At 59.1% G+C, this 17,583-nt stretch overlaps 4 protein-coding genes across 4 annotated transcripts in view; 2 read left to right on the top strand and 2 right to left on the bottom strand.

The window, feature by feature from the left end:
* LOC311202781 (class I histocompatibility antigen, F10 alpha chain-like) overlaps window positions 1-17,583 on the top strand; it is a gene marked incomplete at its 5' end in the record, with an annotated part of 270,685 nt that overhangs the window by 20,935 nt on the left and 232,167 nt on the right. The window lies entirely within an intron of this gene.
* Window positions 24-2,593, top strand: LOC311202872 (butyrophilin subfamily 2 member A2-like; the record flags this gene model as incomplete). Its single annotated transcript, XM_084277520.1, has 5 exons — window positions 24-35; window positions 190-229; window positions 442-474; window positions 943-1,499; window positions 2,573-2,593. The coding sequence occupies 5 exons, from the start codon at window positions 24-26 to the stop codon at window positions 2,591-2,593; spliced, it is 663 nt and encodes a 220-aa protein (XP_084133646.1).
* Window positions 5,245-6,686, bottom strand: LOC311202785 (butyrophilin subfamily 2 member A2-like). Its single transcript, XM_084277431.1, has 2 exons — window positions 6,424-6,686; window positions 5,245-5,944 (listed from the first exon to the last, which is right to left on the bottom strand). Exons 1-2 carry the CDS (start codon window positions 6,683-6,685, stop codon window positions 5,256-5,258), a joined length of 951 nt encoding a protein of 316 aa, XP_084133557.1. The 5' UTR covers window position 6,686; the 3' UTR covers window positions 5,245-5,255.
* On the bottom strand, window positions 6,697-11,865 carry LOC311202871 (butyrophilin subfamily 3 member A2-like; the record flags this gene model as incomplete). Its single annotated transcript, XM_084277519.1, has 7 exons — window positions 6,697-6,716; window positions 7,008-7,031; window positions 7,246-7,350; window positions 7,588-7,869; window positions 8,217-8,564; window positions 8,950-9,033; window positions 11,847-11,865. Coding segments are annotated over 7 exons (882 nt in total), but the record flags the coding sequence as incomplete, so codon positions are not given.

The following is a 17,583-nucleotide window of genomic DNA, read 5'->3' as shown; positions in this document are numbered from 1 at the left end:
GGTTTTGTTTGCACCAAAACGAGATGCAGCACTGGGTGAGTCTGGTAGAGGGAGCCATTCCTGGGGTTTGGTGGCTTCCTGAACTTCTCAAACTGCAATTTGAGTCTGCCCCAGTTTTCTGTGCTCTTCAAGTTATGGGATGAATAAGTGTCCCAACTGTTCAAATATTTCTTTTTCCTTTCTTTCCAGAGGAACGAGATGCAGCACTGGGTGAGTTCCTCTTTGACAGGTGTGGGGTTCTGTTCTGGTGCTCTGTGCTCGGCCTTTTCCCTCCTCTCCCATCCTCTCCATCCCTGCATCCCTGGGGCTGGGAAAGCCCAAGGTGATGTTCCTGGGAGGGTGGGCAGCTTGTGGAGACAACACAGGGATGGACCCTTTGACCTGCCCAGAGTTGCTGGGGACCAGCTCAGGGATTTGATCAGCTCTCCTCTCTCCTTGCAGTCTGGAGAAAGTTTCTGCTCCCCCAGAATCCAGGTAATTGGATGTTTGGTTGCTGCTCTGAGTGGTTCTGCTCCCTTTCCTCATATACAAGGGGCATGTGGACTGGCCTTCTGCATAGGGCTGGACACACCTCGGTTTGTCTGTGACCTCCATATCCCAGACCACGGCACTGGCCTGTTCCCCTGCTGTGTTCTGGCCTGTCCTACTCTTTGTGAGCTCCATCAGTGGGGCCGAGAGGGGCCATCTCCCCCCTGACACCCCAGGCACTGCCCAGACCCAACTGCTGCGCCCCCCATCCTGCTCTTCTGCACTGGGGATGCAGCCCCACTGGTGCCTGTTCCCACGGCACCGAGCTCAGCTGTGACTGTGCTGGGTGGGGATGGGATGGGATCTCTTGGAGGAAAGAGATGCCCTGTGTGGGCAGATCCTGGCCCCAGGGGGGTGAAACCTGCCCAGTGCTGAGCTCTGCCCCTGATGCTCTGGCTCCTCCTGTCCCTGCAGACGTGGTGACCCTGGATCCCAACACGGCTCATCCCGAGCTTGTCCTGTCAGAGGATGGGAGAAGTGTGAGAAGGGGAAAAGCACGTCAGACGCTGCCTGACACCCCTCAGAGATTTGACACACGACGCTGTGTACTGGGCCGGGAGGGGTTCAGGGAGGGGAGGCACTGCTGGGAGGTGGAGGTCAAGGGGAAAGTAGGACCTGATTCACGGTGGGCTCTGGGGGTGGCCAGGGAGTCTGTGAACAGGAAGGGCTATATGTACCTGAGTTCTGAAGCAGGGATTTTTGGGTTGAGGCATTGTAATAGGCACTTTGAGTCTCTAACCTTTCCTCATTCCTCTCTGTCACTGTCCCCAGTTCCCAGCAGATTTTGGGTCTGTCTGGACTGCCCGCGGGGGCTGGTGACTTTCATTGATGCTGACAGTAGGGTCGAGATCTTCACTTTCTCACCAGTCTCATTCAATGGAGAGATCATCCAACCCTGGTTTTGGTTGGGGACAGAGGGAACTGAGCTGTGCCTCAGGGACAGCACCTCCTCCTCCACTTCCACTCTCCCAGCAGGCCTGCAGAGCCCCTGCCCTTCTGCAGACACTGCCCACACTCCTCTCCTCCCTGCCACAGAAACAAAAGTCCTCAGCCCTGCCCCAGCCCATCCTGCCCAGGCAGAGCAGGATGGGACTCAATAAAGGTTTGCCTGTAAACAGTCTGGCTGGGGGAGGTCTTGTGTTTTTTTTCCTGATTCCTGGCTGCTGCTGAAGGGGATTTGCAGTGGGCTTGGAGCAGTGCTTGGAGCAGGAGCCTGGGGGCAGCTCCTGGCAGAGTGAGCACGGGGCAGGGGGTGAGAGGTGGGGGGCACTCGCAACTCAGGCTTCCCCTTGTCTTGTTCTGGTGAGCCCCCAGCTCTGCCAGCACCATATGTCCTTGGGATGCCCCTGCTCTGTCTGCATCCTTCCATGCCACACAATCTTGTTGAGATCAAGCCTGAGGTGTGCTTCTGTCATGGTTTAGCCCTGGCTGGAGGCCAGATGCCCACCAAAGTCAGTCTATTACTCCCCTTCTTAGTTGGACAGGGGAGAAAATATATTTTAAGAGGCTCAGGAGTCAAAATAAGGACAGGGAGAGATCATTCTGTTATCCACGGCATGGGCAAAACAGACTCAACACAAAGTGAAGAGCGAAACTACTCTATTACACTACACTACAACTACAAAGAACAGAGAAGAAACTGGAGTTGAGAGCATGACCAGATCTTAAAACAAACGTAACCAGATCTTAAAACACTTTCCCATTCCTGTCTTAGCAGACTTTAGCCATGATCTTGCTCCCTTCTTCCCCCTGCTCGCAGTACAGGGTGGGCAGGGACTGGGAAACAATGGGGTTCTTGGTTACTTCTTCATGAGCTGTTTTCCTTTTCCAGATCTTAAGACACCTCTAACCTCCCTCCCCACTCCCTTCTTAGCAGACTTCACTCTAGTCATGATTTCACTCCCTTCTTTCCCCAGCTCACAGCACAGAGGGGCAGGGACTGGGAGATGGGGGCTTCGCTCAGTCCCTTGCAAGTTGGTTTCCCTCTCGGCCGGGGTGTGTGTGGGAGCCATTCACTCTACACCCTCCCCCTGCTGCACCGCAGGGTCTCACCCACAGGAAATAGTCCTCAAAAAACTTCTCCAACTTGAATCCTTTCCCCAGGGCTTTATCTATTCACCAGCTGCCCTGGCGTGGGTCACTGCTATGGGTGCAGTCATAAATCACAGTGTCTCTCAGTCCCAGTCCTCTGTGGGGTCACCAGCCTCCCCCAGCAAACCTGTTCTGGTGCAAATCTCCCTCACTCATCTCTGTGTCTCTCATTCTCCTCAAGGCTGCAAGTGCTGGCACGGGCTTGTTCCAACATAGGGTCACAGCATCTTCTCTATGTCTCCACCTGCTCCATCTAGCATGGAGCCCCTCCATGGGCTGCAGGTGGGGCCTGGGCCTTTTCCATGGGTTTCTCCAGGGGCTGCAGGGGCATCTTTCTCTCCAACACCTGGGCCGCCTCCTCCCCAGCCCTTTCCCGGCCTTGGTGCCTGCACAGCTCGTTACATCTTCTCCCTCCCTTCTCTGGAGGCAAAATGCAGCTGCTTCTGGGTTGTTTTCTCCTCTATGTGATTCTCAGAGGTGCTATGAATCCATCTCTGTTTGGCTCAGGCCTGGTCAGAGCGACTTTGGCCTTGAATTGCCTGATGTTTACACTTTTGGGGCCTGGCAGAGCATTCCAGCAGCCAATTTCTGCAGCCCCTGGTCTCTCTCTCAGCACCCAGCTACGCAAAACTGCGACACCACCCTGTTACCCACCCCCAGGTCCTTCTCCACAGAGCTCTTCTCCAGCAGGTCACCCCCAGCCTGGTCTGATACAAGAGGTTGTTCCTTCCGAGGTGCCAGACTCCACACTTGCTTTTGTTGAACTTCATCTGGTGTCTCCCTGCCCAGCTCTCCAGCCTGGCCAGGTCTCGCTGAATGGCAGCTCCATGTCCTGCCTGTCATCCACTCCTCCCACCTCTCTATCATCAGGTACTTGCTGAGGGTGGATGCTATTCCCTCATCAAGGTTGTCAATGAAGATGTTAAACCAAGGGGAGATGGTGCTCAACCAATCTCATAACCTTCTATGATCTCATCACTGGCTGGGTGGATGGAGGGAGAGCAGTGGATGTCTGGATGTCATCTGCCTTGACTTCAGCAAGGCTTTCGATACTGCCTCCCATGACATCCTGATAGCAAAGCTGAGAGAGCATGGGATGGATGAGTGGACAGTGAGGTGGGTTGAGAATTGGCTGTCGGACCGAGCCCAGAGGGTTGTGATTCGAGGAGCAGAATCTGACTGGAGGCCTGTGACCAGCGGTGTTCCCCAGGGATTGGTGTTGGGTCCAGTCCTGTTTAATATCTTCACTGACGACCTTGATGAGGCAACAGCATCCACCCTCAGCAAGTACCCGATGAGGTGAGGAGTCTTCAAGTGTTGGGACAAACCAGCTGTTGCCTGTCCCTCTGCCCTGAGCCCTTGGGGACCTCAGATCCCTGGGCAGGAAATGTCCCTAGCTGTCCAACTGCCCATCCTCACGCAGGGGCAGCCAACCTCCAACAGAAGGGGTTCAGGGGGCCCAGGGGACTGTACCCAGAGCTGGGTGTGGATACAAGGGTTCCTGAGGCCATACACAGATCAGGGGAGAGGGATCAGGGTGAGTCCCATTGACACCAAGGCTGTCGGGAAGCACAAACACAGCCCAGGGGGATCTGGGAGGGGCAGAAGGGGGTTAGGAGGTAGAAGGAGGGGCCATTAACCCCCAAGGCCAGTGCAGCAGTGCTGTCCCACCCCCATCTCCAACATCATTTTCCTTTTTCCTACATGGCAGCAGCAGCATCACCAGGAGCAGCTCTGAGCATCTGCACCAGTTCCAAGCAGCTGGGAGCATGGGGTCAGCTTTGTTCTTGGCTCCTGCAGCCCCAAATGATTCCACTGTGTCCCCCGCCCCTTCCTGTGGCCTGGAGGGCTCGGCCACCCCCACACCCGAATCACAGCAACACCCCAATCCCATCATATCCCAACCCATCCCAATTCAAATCAAGTCAAATCAGACAGTCACCTCAAGGCAAACCAAGTCAACTGAAAGCAACTGAAGCCAAGTCAAGTGAACTCAACTCCGGTCAACCCAAACCAATCCCACACACATCCCAACCCACCTCATCCAAACACAACATTCCACTTACCCACCCCACTGCTCCCGGCTCCACTGCAGCACCAAACTCCACAGCGGCAGCAGCAGCCACCCCAGTCAGTACTGGTAACTATCACTTTCCCAGAGCCCCAGGGGGGGAAATCCTTTCCCTGCTCAGGATTTTCCTCTTCTGCTGCCCCTGAAGCTGCTCTGGTACAAAGAGGCTTTCGTGCACAGAGCCCAGTCCCTAAACCAGCCACGAGCCGCCGCCGCCTGTACCAAATGTCCGGCTCGGAGGGGCAGGAGGGAAACACACCTCAGGCTTGATCCCAACAGGATTGTGCCATGTGGAAGGATATGGACAGAGTAGGGGCTTTCTGGTGACACAGGGTGCTAGCAGAGCAGTGAGTTCCGCAGATTCAAGAAAAGGGGGGGGTCTGATTTGGAAGTTCCCCTGGCCTCCCACCCCCTGCTGTGTGCTCACCCTGCCCAGGGCTGCCCCCAGGCTCCTGCTCCAACCACTGCTCCAAGCCTGATACAAATCCCTTTCGGTGGCAGCCAGGAATCAGGACAAACCCCCCAGGAACCCCCACAGCCACACTCCATGGTCATCTGCAAAGCTTTATTGAGTCCTGTCCTGCTCTGTTGAGTCAGGATGGTCTGGGGCAGGGCTGAGGGGGACATCTGCTGCTGTGGCACCGAGGAGGGTAGTGTGGGCAGGGTCTGCAGAAGGGCAGGGGCTCTGCGGGGAGGTGCTGGATGTGGAAGGTGAATGGGAGGTGCTGTCCCTGAGGCACAGCTCTGTTCCCTTTCTCCCCACCAAAAACCACGGTCGGATGGTCTCTCCACTGAATGAGGCTGGTGGGAAAGTGAAGATCTCGGCCCCACTGTGACCATTGATGAAAGTCACCAGCCCCTGTGGGCAGTCCAGACAGACCCAGACTCTGCTGGGGACCCGGGACACGGACAAGAGGGTGTGAGGAGAGGTGAGGGACTGAAACTGCCCATCCCAGTGCTCGATGCCCCAGACCCCTTCTTCAGGGCCCAGGTATATATACCCCTTCCTGCTCACAGAGTCCCTGGCCACCCCCACAGCCCACCATGAAGCACCACCCACCTCCCCCTTCACCTCCACCTCCCAGCAGTGCCTCCCCTCACTGAACCCCTCCCAGCCCAGCACACAGGGCAGAGATGTAAATCTCTGAGGGGTGTTGGGCAGGTCCTGATATGTTGTTCCCCATCTCACACTTCTCCCATCCTTGGACAGGACAAGGTTGGGATGAGCTGTGTCAGGATCCAGGGTCACCATGCCTGCAGGGACAGGAGGAGCCAGAGCATCAGGGGCAGAGCTCAGCACTGGGCAGGTTTCACCCTCCTGGGTCCAGGATCTGCCTTGCAGGGCAGGACATGGGGCATGTCCTTCTTCCAAGAGATCCCATCCCAGGGCCAGTCCCAGAGTGGCCATGGCTGAGCACTGTCCCATGGGAACAGGCAACAGTGGGGCTGCAGTGCAAGCACAGAGGAGCAGGATGGGGAGGCAGCGTCTCAGCCTGTGCAGTGCTCTGGGTGCCAGGGGGGAGATGGCTCCTCTTGGCCCCACAGATGGAACTCATGAGGGGTGGGACAGGCCAGAATACAGCAGAGAACAGCCCAGTGCCATACTCGGGGTCGGGGAGTCACCCAACACACCCAGAAACAGCCAGTCCCACACACTGTCCAGCCCAGATATCCCTTGCTCATGAGGAACGGGAGGAGAACCACACAGAGCAGCATCCAACCCCCCCAATTACCTGGACTGTGGGGCAGCAGAAACTTCCTCCAGGCTACAAGGAGAGAGGAGAGCTGGTCACATCCCAGAGCCAGTCCCAGGCAGCTCTGGGCAGGACAGAGGGTCCATCCCTGTGGTGGTCCCCCCGAGCTGCTCACCCTCCCAGGCACATGGCGTTGGGCTTTCCCAGCTCCAGAGATACCAGGATGGAAAGGACAGGCAGGGAGGGGAAGGGTGAAGGACCAAGATAACAGGACAAAACTTGAGGCTGTGCCAGAGCTCATGGATACTCACCCAGGGCTGCATCTTGTTTCCCTGGAAAGCAAAACCAGGAAACAATGTGTGACCAGAGGAAACAACCACTCACCCCAGGTCTGATCCTGCAGGAGCACACAGAGCTTAGGCTGATCCCCAGCTCCTCCTTTTTGGGGAGTAGAACCAGACCGCCTTGCTCCTGGGAATGGCTCCCTGCCAGTCCATCCTCCGCCAGCCCACCCACGATCTTTAGAGCTCAGCCTCAAAGTCAGGAACCGCCCCAAGGCAAGTCCCTCCTGGGGGCTCCTGTGCCAGGAGGTTTTGCTGGGGGAAGGGGCCAGAAGGACTCACCCAGCTCTCTGGAAAACAGCAGCGCTGCAAAGCAAAGCCGGAGGAAGAGGAGGTCAGGAGAGCAGCTTGCTTCCTCAGCAGGAACAGCTCCAGAGGGTCTCTGGACCTTCCCAGCAGCCAGGCACTCTGGCCATGATCCCTGTCCTCCTGCCCACACCCCACCGTGTCCTTGCCCCATTTCGTCCTTGACTAAAGAGCTTTTTGATGGAGGCAACATGTCCTTTGGGGGCAAACGCACCTTTCCTTCTCCAGAGATAAACACCAAGGCCAAGGAGCCCAATGGAGAGCACAAGGAGCACACCCAGACCGATCATCCAGGGACGGGCATCACGGAAAAAGGGAGCTGAGAAACAAACAGATCCACAGGGAAAGGGACCAATTTACACTCGGGTCTGTGGGGAGAAGGACCCAGAGACCCCCACCCCACACCTCCAAGCCCTTGTCCCGTGAGCCCTGGGGAGTCCTCCCGTGCCCCCACACCCCCACACTGCACACCAAGCCCAGACCCAAGCTGCTCCAAGGAAGGCAGCCAACCCCCGCCCTGCTCCAGCGCCGCAGGGGCTGGCTGCAGCCGTCTCACCGGAGATGCGCAGGGACGCCTCCTGCTCCTGGGCCAGGTGGTGGTTCCTGACCACACAGGACCAGTTCCCCTCTCTGGTCCCTGTCACCACGATGGCATCTTCGGTGTCAAACAGGCCTCTGGCATCAGGGGAACGTCTCTGGGAGACCGAGGGGACACGGTGCCCGTTGGGGTCTTTCCACAGCACCTCCGGTTGCGGGAACCATCCGGCCGATCGACACAGCACCCGGATGCCTCCGGCCTCATAACCCTCCAGAGAGAGCTGAGGGCCAGAGCCTGTGGCTGGGGAAGAGCCCGGGGTGGAGGTCAGGGAGGGATGGGCTCAGCTCCAAGGCCACAACCGCATCTCCAAGCAGACCCCTCACAGCTCCCACCAAACCCAACCCAACCTGTGCAAGAACCACTGAGCGTTGATGCCCAACAGCCCCAGATCTCCCCCCAAACCTCCCGGCACAGCAAGACTGAGCTGCCCAGCTTCAGCACCTCCAGGCAGCGTCTGCACCCCGCAAGGCTGCCAGACACTGTGCCAGCTCTCCTGGGGCACCAAGGGATGGGACACGGGTCTGGGAGGAACAAATGAGTCCAGGGACACCACAACCACCCCTACAGACACCGCACTGGACACAAACCTGAAACCTCCAGCTCCACCAAAGCTTCTCCATAAGAGGCACCGTCAGTCACGGTGCAGACGTACAGACCATCATCAGAGGGTCTCAGCCCAGAGATTCGCAAGTCCAGGCTTCCATTGGAGAGACCATCTCTGGCCAACTCTGTCCTCCCAACATATTCCTTCATCTGGTCCCTGGACACGTCCTCCCCATGTCGGTAGTGGTGCACCGTTTCAGAGACCCTGTGCCGGATCCACCTGATGTCCCAGCTCTGAGAGTCCATGGCTGGGGACAAGTGACAGGGCAGCACAACGTCCTGCCCCACGGTGACACGGAGAGGCCGGTCTGGTCCCACCACTCTGAAGTCAGCTTGGCCATGGAGAAGGACACAGAGACACAGAGATGGCACCTACGTTAATTGAGGGTGTTGCAGGCCAGGGCCAAGCTTGGTGTGAGCTGGGCACACTCCATGCCGCGGGTGTTGCTTTGCCCTCCCATGGTCCAGAGACCCCAGAGAAACTGGAGTAGGAGTGGAAGGACTGGAAGGAGAAGGAGGTTTCCCAGGGGCGGGGACCTGGTCCAGAAAATGACCTCCACCCCAGTCAGCCCCGCTCTAGCCACAGCGGCCAAGGGAAAGTGAAAGCATGCAGGGCCAAGCTCCAGGCTGGGCTCCCCCCCACCCCATGGCAGCTCCTGCCCCACATCTGCCATCCAGAGCGTGTGAAAGCCCCCACCAGCCCTGCAGGATCCCTACCTGATCCCAGCCGGAGCACGTGGAGAGTCACCCAATACCTCAGGAGGCCCCTGGGGCTCGCCGGGAGACACATCTGCTGCCACACTGGAGAGGGAGAGGAAGGGGAAGGGAGGCAGAGTAGGGCGGTGGGGGTCACAGGCACCCCAGAGGGGATCTGGCAAAGAAGGGCTGCCCCTGCCCCCGAAGAGGGGCTGAAATACCCAGAGCCCCTGCACCAGCACCCTGATGGCACCAGAAACTGGTGCTCAAGGGCAGGACGGGACTGCAGATGGGTCCCCAGGGAAGCCCCTGCTCTGCCCCACGGCCCCTCTCCAGGAGTTGTCCCAAATCCCGTATCAGCTCGAAACGCAGGGAAATGTTCTAAATGCCCTGGAGAAGGGACTCTTCGCTCAGAAAGGAAATGAGCTCTGGAACTCAGCAGGATGAGGAAAGCATAGGATCTTTTCCGAGTTTCCTGTCAGGGGGTGGGATTTGAGGCCCTGCAGCACAAACAACCAGCTGACATTCCACACTTCCTGCCAAAGGCTTGAAAAGCCGGAATCTAAACTCAACAGCCTCGGTGTCTGTGAAGCGGGTCGGCTTTATCCCAGCGCTGGGCAGACTGGAGATCGCTCCTTCGGATGCAGGAGCGCCGCTTCAAGCCAAGTTTCTCATATTTCACAGAATCACAAAGTTGGAAAAGACCTCTGAAGATCATCAAGTCCAACCAATCCCATCCTAAACTAAACCAGATCCCTAAGTACCTCATCAACCCTTTTATGAACACACCCAGGGAAGGTAACTCAGCCCCTCCCTGGGCAGCCTGTTCCAGCCCTGACAACTCTTTCAGGAAACATTTTTTTCTAATATCCAATCTAACCCTGCCCTGGCACAGCTTGAGGCCATTTCCCCTTGTCCCATCCCCTGTCCCCTGGCTGAAGAGACCAGTGCCCACCTCTCTGCAACCTCCCTTCAGGTAGTTGTAGGTGGTGATAAGGTCTCCCCTCAGCCTCCTCTTCTCCAGGCTAAACAGCCCCACCTCCCTTAGCCATTCCTCATATGATTTTCCCTCCAGCCCCTTCACCAGCCTGGTTGCCCTTCTCTGGACTCACTTGAGGATCTCAATGTCCTTCCTATGGTGAAGAGGCCAGAACTAGACACAGTACTTGAGGTGGCCTCACCAATACCCAGTACAGGGGCACACTCCCCTCTCCAGACCTGTAGGCCACATTATTTTTGATATAAGCCAGGATGCCATTGGCCTTCTTGGCCGCCTGGGCACACTGCTGGCTCATATTCAGCCTGCAGTCACCCAACACCCCCAGGTCCTTCTCCTCCTGACAGCTCTCCAGCCAGTCTCCCCCCAGCCTGTAGTGCTGCACGGGGTTGTTATGTCCCATGTGCAGCACTCTACACTTGGCCATGTTAAACTTCATCCCCTTGGTCTCAGCCCATGGGTCCAGCCTGTCCAGATCCCTCTGAAGAGCCTCCCTACCCTCAGGCAGATCAACACTTCCTCCTAGTTTAGTGTCATCTGCAAACCTACAAAGGGAGCATTCAATCCCTTCATCCAGGTCATTGATAAAGATGTTGAACAGAACTGGACCCAGGACTGAGCCCTGGGGGACGCCACTCGTGACCGGCCTCCATCTGGATTTGGTTCCATTCACCGCCACCCTTTGGGCCCAGCCAGCCAGCCAGTTTTAACCCAGCTGAGGGTCCACCTGTCCAGGCCAGTGGCAGCCAGTTTCTCAGTCAGAATGCTGTGAGATACCATGTCAAAGGCTTTCCTGTCTCTCCATGTCCCCCACTATTTCTGTGCTCTATCACTGTGGTGACCGGCAGAGAGCAACACCCAATTCGATATGAATTTCAGGTGAAGCCGTTTATTGGGTGAAATCCCACAGATTAGAGACATTTGTTACTGCAAATGGGACAAGCTGAAAAACTGCTAATGTAAACATACAAAAACCCCTGCTAATGTAAACATACACTGTTTACTCCCCACTGATTGGTTAATGATTATAACGAGTTCTGATAAACCCAGACTTCTAGTGAGCCTGTGCCAGGAGCATTGACACCAGGGGCAAGGCCACTGGTGAACTACTGACAGTCCAAGCACGACTGTACAAGCCCTTTAGCCTCAGCAACTGACAGGTGGTGTTGTTGTTGAAGCACCCTGGCTGATTGATGAAAGGATTCATGTGATCTCCAAGTATATGTATATGTATTTTTGATTTTGTTACTAATGACTTCCAGGGCCTTTTTAGCTGCTTCTGACAGGATTCTGGGTGCTCCTGCACCACCTCCTCCCTCTAGCAATGCCACTACAGGTTCCAGTTCCCTATTCGTAATGCCACACAATGGTCTAACCCAGTTAGTATCTCCAAGCAGCTTTTGAGCATCATTTAACGTGCTGACCTCAGCTGGGATCTCAATCCTTTGGGGTGTTACGGTACTTTTATCAATCTGCCACCCCAGAGATTTCCACACTGGCTCCTTTTGAATTCTCTCTGGAGCAATCTGTAACCCCTTGCTTTCCAAATGCCCTGTCAACTCATGAATCAAACTGTCAATGTCCAAGTTTTTTCCCACAATCAGTACCTCATCCATGTGATGATAAAAGATGAGATCAGGATGGGCTCTTCGTACTGGAGCAAGTGCCCAGGCTACATAAGCCTGGCACACAGTGGGTGAATTTTTCATGCCTTGTGGGAGCACCACCCAATGACACCTTTCCATGGGTTCAGTTTTGTTTACAGTAGGGACTGAAAAGGCAAATTTTTCATAATCCTCAGGGTGTAAGGGAATAGTGAAAAAACAATCCAAACGTCCCAATTTTTAGGTCTCACGTTTGGAGGTGGCAGACCGGGCTGCGAAGCTCCCGCATCTTCCATCACTTCACTGACTTTTCTTACCTCGTGCACCAAGCGCCATCTCCCGTCCTGTTTAGGGATGGTAAAAATAGGCGAGTTCCACGGGCTTGTGGAGGGCTGGATGTGTCCCTTGGCCAGTTGCTCCTCTATTCAATCCTGGAAGTGGGCAAGTTTTTCTTTAGGAAGCGGCCATCGCTCGACCCAAACGGGGGGTTGTGTTTCCCAGGTGAATTTCCAAGGAAGCTGCCCACTTTCAATGGTCGCCATCCAAACTCCTTCTGCTCTGTGCCCAGCCTTGCTCTCAGTGGATAAACGCATCCCTGAGCCTGGGGCACATCCCAACAAATGCTCCCAACCGATTCCTCAGGAGACAGTGATTTCTGGGGGAGTTGGGTGGGAGGTGTGGATGGGAGCGGTGGGTGTAGAGACCAAGTGGGTCCCTGATCCGATGGCTGACAAGGCAGATTCTGGCCAGGCGGCTTCTGGACCGTCTCTGTGGGGCTTTTGTCCGTGTGCAGAGGGGAGGACGCCGGCCAGAGCAGCGGCTGGAGAGGGGCGTGGCCATGCAAATCGAGAGCAGCGGGGCGCGCACGGGCTGCTGGGAGTGCTCGGTGCGGAGCTCTCCGCCGGTTTCCCGGAGCCGGGAGCAGCGGATCCCGGCGGGAAGAGGCGGGATAAGCAAGGGAATGCGAATGCGAGCGGGACTTGGGGCCGCTGTGGAGCATCCGTGAGGTGTGTGAGTGCCGGCGGGGGTGTGTGGAGGTGCTGGGGGATGAAATGAAGCCATCCGGTTTCCACTTGTAGGATGTTGGGAACTACAGGGTGGGCTGAATAGTTCGCACCCGCCTTGGGGTGATCAGCGCTGGGGCAGAGATGCGCCTGCCCAGACTGGCTGAAATCCTCTGTCTGCTGCCAGCTGGAGCAGCTGCTACTGGAGAAACTGGTGTCCCGGGTGAACCCGTGGGACCGGCTGGTGCGGGAGCTGGACTGGCGCGAGTGGACGTGAGAGTCCCGAGGGGGAGGATGATGATGGGCGGGGTGTCCGACCCCCTCTGGCCCTCCCTGCAGGGCGCAGGAGGAGGATGCTCGCTTGGAGCGAGGCCTCAGCCAGCAGCGCCGCAACTTCCCTCGCAGGGAGACCTGTGTCATCACCTGAGGGATCCCCCACGGGACACCCCCCCACCACCACCAAAGACCGGGAGGAAGAGGAGGAAGAAGGAGCAGCAAAGCCCTTGCGATCTGACCCCCATCCCCAAGCCCCTCTGCCGCTGCGGGAGGAGGGGGGAGGGGGGAAATGGGGCAGCCTCCCAACCAGCCCCCCAAAACCCAACATTCCCACAAAGATTCACACATCCCACCAACAACCCCTGGGGATTCTCCTCCCCCAGGAACCCCCAACACCCCAAAGCCCCAACCCCGCTTCCTACAGGCTCCCCCTTCCTCCCCAGCTGCCCCCCTCCCCTTTACCTCCTCCCCCCCGAATCCCACCCAGGCCCCCCTTCCTCCCCAGCTGCACCCTCCCCCCTTTACCCCCCCAATAGCCCCCAACAAGCCCCATCCACACATTAAATCTCCTTTATTGCTTCTGGCTGCACTCAGTGACCTCCGGGGGAGGGTTGGGGGGGGGGGGGGGTGGAGTCCCGGGGGAAGGGGGTGTCCCATGGGGGGTCCCTCAGGTGATGACACAGGTGGGGTGACACCAAAGACTCCCCAGTGAGACACAGGTGGGGTGACACCAAAGACTCCCCAGTGAGACACATCTCACCTGACACTGAGTTACTCATTCTGGGGTGATCTTTCAATTTTGGCTCTCCAACAAGCTCCTCCAGCTCCCAGCCTGGCACCCTCCAATGTCCAACTGGTCCCTGAGCACAATGTCTCATGGTTTGGATATCCTTGTCATGGGATTGTCATCCTGCCTTGGAGTAATTAAGCCTGGGAACCCATCAGCCATGGGCTGGGAAACCCCAGCATCCAACCTCCAGAGGGGCCCATCACCACTGTGGTGTTTAACAGTGCTGGGCCACCATCTCTTTGGGATCCCTTGACTCCAAGACCCCTTGGGCACACCACCTTTGGGGTGATTAACCACAGTGGTCCAGCCCTCCTTCAGGCCATCACCCTCTGGATGCTGAGCCCTGGGGGCCCAGCACTTTGTCTTTCAAAAGACCTTCAGGCTGTGGTGCCCACTAAGGTGCCCACAAGAAGCCACCAGAAGAGTCTTCTACCATCCCGGGTGGCACCTGCAGGGCTTGTGGGCTCCTTCCTCTCCACCCATCACTGATGATGATGAGCCCACCCTTTGAACACGGGGCCCAAGATCTGGGCTACCAGGAGAAGAGACTGAGCGACTGTGAGAGCCTAGTGAAGGGCCCCTGAGCTGCTCCATGTCTGGATGCCTCTTGGAGAAGCTGGTCAGCCAGAACTGACCAGCCCAGAGAAGGTTTGGCTGCAGGAGGTCTGCCCATGTGACATCTCAGCCATGGCAGTGACAGGACAGGAGGTGCAGGACACAAATCTGGACAGACAGTGATTTGGGAAGATGCTTTTTTACTGTGGGGGTGCCCAAGGCTCTTTGGGGAGATTCTGGGGTCTCTAAGAGTGGAGGGAAGTAGGGCCAGCAGGATGGGGCTGTGGTGGTCTCCAGGGCTTCTTTGAGCCCTTGAAGGGCACTGCTTGCCCCTAGGATCTCCCAGGGCTGTTTGGGACCCCTTCAGGACCCCACAACAGTCCCAGCTCCCCCTGGGGTACAATGGTGTTTCCCTGGGCAGGGGACAGGAGGTGGCACAGGCCAGAGTTGGGGTGGGGGGGGCTCAGCATCCCCCCCAGGCCAGCGTGTGGAGGCGCTGGGCAGCATCGCGCAGCCGCCCGCGGTGCTCGAGGCAGCAGTGCAGCCCGGGGGGGACCCGGGCCAGCCCCCAGCGCAGCCCCCAGCACCCCGCGGCGATGGTCCCCGTCGAGTCACTGTCCCCGCCGTGCAGCACCCCCCTGGCACAGAGGTCCCCCCAGCACCCCCCAGCTGCCAGCAATGCCTCCAGGGCCACCATGGGCGCATCGTGGCCGCTGCGCCCCGGCCACCCCTGCAGTGCCCAGCCCAGGTACGCTGCGTCCCGCTCGGCCGGGGAGGGCAGGGGGGGCAGCATCGCTGGGCCACCGCCCTCCAGAAGGCCCCGGGACTCCAGGTACCTGCGGGGACATGGAGGTCACTGGGAGCACTGGGAATGCCGGGGGGCAGCAGGGTCTGTGGGGGAATGGGGGAACTGGAGTCAGCGGGGATGTAGTGTCACTGGGGTCACTGGTGACACCGGAGCGGTGGATGCAGTGGGGACACCGGTCACAGCAGGGAAACCAAGAGCACTGGGGATACTGGGGATACTGGGGACACTGGGGGCAGCGGGGGTGTTCAGCCTTCCTCAGACACGCTTCCAGTGTTGATGGTGGCAACACTGGAGGGGTCCTGGGGATACTGGAGGGATCTTGGGGACACTGGAGGGATCTTGGGGACACTGGGGACATCCTGGGGGCACCGGGGGCAGCAGGGACACAGTGGGCACTGGTGACCCTGCAGATTGACTGGGCACCAGGGTCGGCAGTGACACCAGTGACCGTGGGGCAGGGGACACTGGGGACATCGAGGCTCTGGCACAGCACAGTGACACCAGTGACAGTGGGGCAGGGGACACTGGGGACATCGAGGCTCTGGCACAGCACAGTGACACCAGTGCGCTGCGCTGCCAGGACTGGGAGAGAGCCTTGTGGCAATGGGTGATGTCAGCAACCCGCTGAGCCCCTCCCAGTATCCCCACCACCCCCTCCCAGTGCTCCCAGTGACCCCAGCGAACCCTCCCAGTGCCCCCTCACCGGTGCCAGGCATCCCTGAAGAAGGGCCAGGCCTCAGCATTGTCCCCAACAGCCACCCCGGCACTTTCCACGTAGTCCCAGGCCAGGGGCAGGACCCGCATCAGCTCAGCCCCCCAGCGCTCCGGGGGCTCCCCCCGAGCCCCCAGCGCCCCAAAAAGGGCCACCGCCAGTGCCCCGAGGTACCCTGTGTGGATGGGGCTTTCAGAGGGGCTCCAGCATGTCCCCCTTCCCTGCCCCCTCCTGCCTGGCACCCACCTGTGGGTGGTGGTGGGTCATGCGCCCACTCTCGATGCTCACCCGGATCAGCGTCGGCAGCTCCCGGGCGTGCGGGTACCTACACCGGCACCACCCTGTGCCCCCCGGGCCGGGACCCCCGTCCCGATGCTTCCCCCGCCTTGGCCCTGATGTGCTGTTCCCCCATTTGCCCCTCCCCCACACTCCTGTACGCCAGGGTCCCCCCCATGGCCCCTACCCCAGCCTGACACCCTCATATCCCCACCCCCCAATTCTGACACCCCCATGTCCCCCCCTCCGTGTCCCCGTGTCCTCTTGTCCAGCCGCTCACCCCCGTCCCCGTGACCGCCTGTAACCCCCCCCAGCCCTTCCACCCCCGACCCCTGTCCCCACCGTGAAACCTCCCCAAGCCCTGACAGCCCCCCCTCCAAGCCCCCAGTGCCCCCCCATATCCCCACCCCCAGCCCTGACACCCCTCCCCGAGCCCCCTGTTCCCCCATGTCCCCACCCAGACCCTCCCCGAACCCTTTGTGTCCCCCATGTCCCTGCCCCCAGCCCTGACCCCATCCAACCTCCTGTGCCCACCCATGTCCCCGCCCCTAACCCTCCCCAAAAATCCCTGTACCCCCATGTCCCCACCCTCAGCCCTGACCCCTCCCTGAACCCCCTGTGCCCCCCCATATCTCCACCCCCAGTCTGACACCCTTCCCCTCCCCAAGCCCCCTGTGCCCCCATGTTCCCGCCCAGACCCTCCCCAAACACTCTGACCCCCCATGTCCCCGCCCCCAGCCCTGACCCTACCCAACCCCCTGTACCCCCATGTCCCCGCCCAGACCCTTCGTGCCCCCCCATGTCCCCACCCTCAGCTCTGAACCCTCCCCGAGGCCCCTGTGCCCCCACGTCCCCGCCCCAGCCCTGAACCCCCCCAACCCCTGTGCCCCCCGCCCCACCTGAGGCCTATGGCCAGGCTCCGCATGGCGGCCCCGCACCCGCTGCCCGTGGGGTTGAAGGGGATGCGGTACCCCGCCGGCTCCCCAGGCCGCAGCTGCGAGGTGCCTGGCGGGGGGGGTTGGGGAGAAGGGTTGGGGCCGTGAGACCCCCTGACCTGACCCCCCCGCCCCCCCCCAGCCCCCCACTCACCCAGGATACTGGTGGGGCCCGGCTTGCGGCCCTCCATGTCGCTCATGGCGGCCACGTAGCGCTGAGCCAGCTCCTGCAGCAGGGCTTCCCCCTCCAGCCCTGGGGGCACGGCGTGAGGCCCCTCTGGGCGGGGGCACCCACAGCCCTCCCCCGGACCCCTCGAATGCAGGGACATGTGGGCACACCCCCCCCGATTCCCGCCCCCCCCCCCCAACTGACCCCCCAAAGCTTTGGGGTACAATAGAACCCACCCCCAGGAAAGGGGAGATGGGGAACACCCCCTGTGGGGTTTAGGGGGGACATTCAGAGACTCTCTGGAGCCCCCACCCCTCAGGGGATGGTTGGAGGCACCTAAAAGCCCCCCCTAGTTTGGGGCAGGGTGATAATGGTGACCTGCCCCCTCCCCCCCCCTTCAGAAATCCCCCAAAGAAATAAGGTCCCCCCAAGATCTCCATGTACAGCCCAGGCGTACAGCAGGGAATCCCTTCCCACCCCTCCCTCCCATCCCTGGGGTACATTGGCGACCCTCCCCTGTATCTGTGGG

This window comes from Gallinula chloropus, assembly GCF_964237585.1.
Source record: "Gallinula chloropus genome assembly, chromosome: 32".
NCBI lineage: Eukaryota > Metazoa > Chordata > Aves > Gruiformes > Rallidae > Gallinula > Gallinula chloropus.
The sequence above is the reverse complement of the archived record's forward strand: the minus strand, read 5'-3'. Positions and strand labels throughout refer to the sequence as shown.

Excerpts from the sequence above, each read along its gene's own strand:
- LOC311202785 (XM_084277431.1), bottom strand. The coding sequence starts at position 6,685 with ATGAGCTCTGGCACAGCCTCAAGTTTTGTCCTGTTATCTTGGTCCTTC. Across the intron at positions 5,945-6,423 it reads TCTGCTGCCCCACAGTCCAG|GCATGGTGACCCTGGATCCT; the intron begins GTAATTGGGGGG and ends CTGTCCCTGCAG.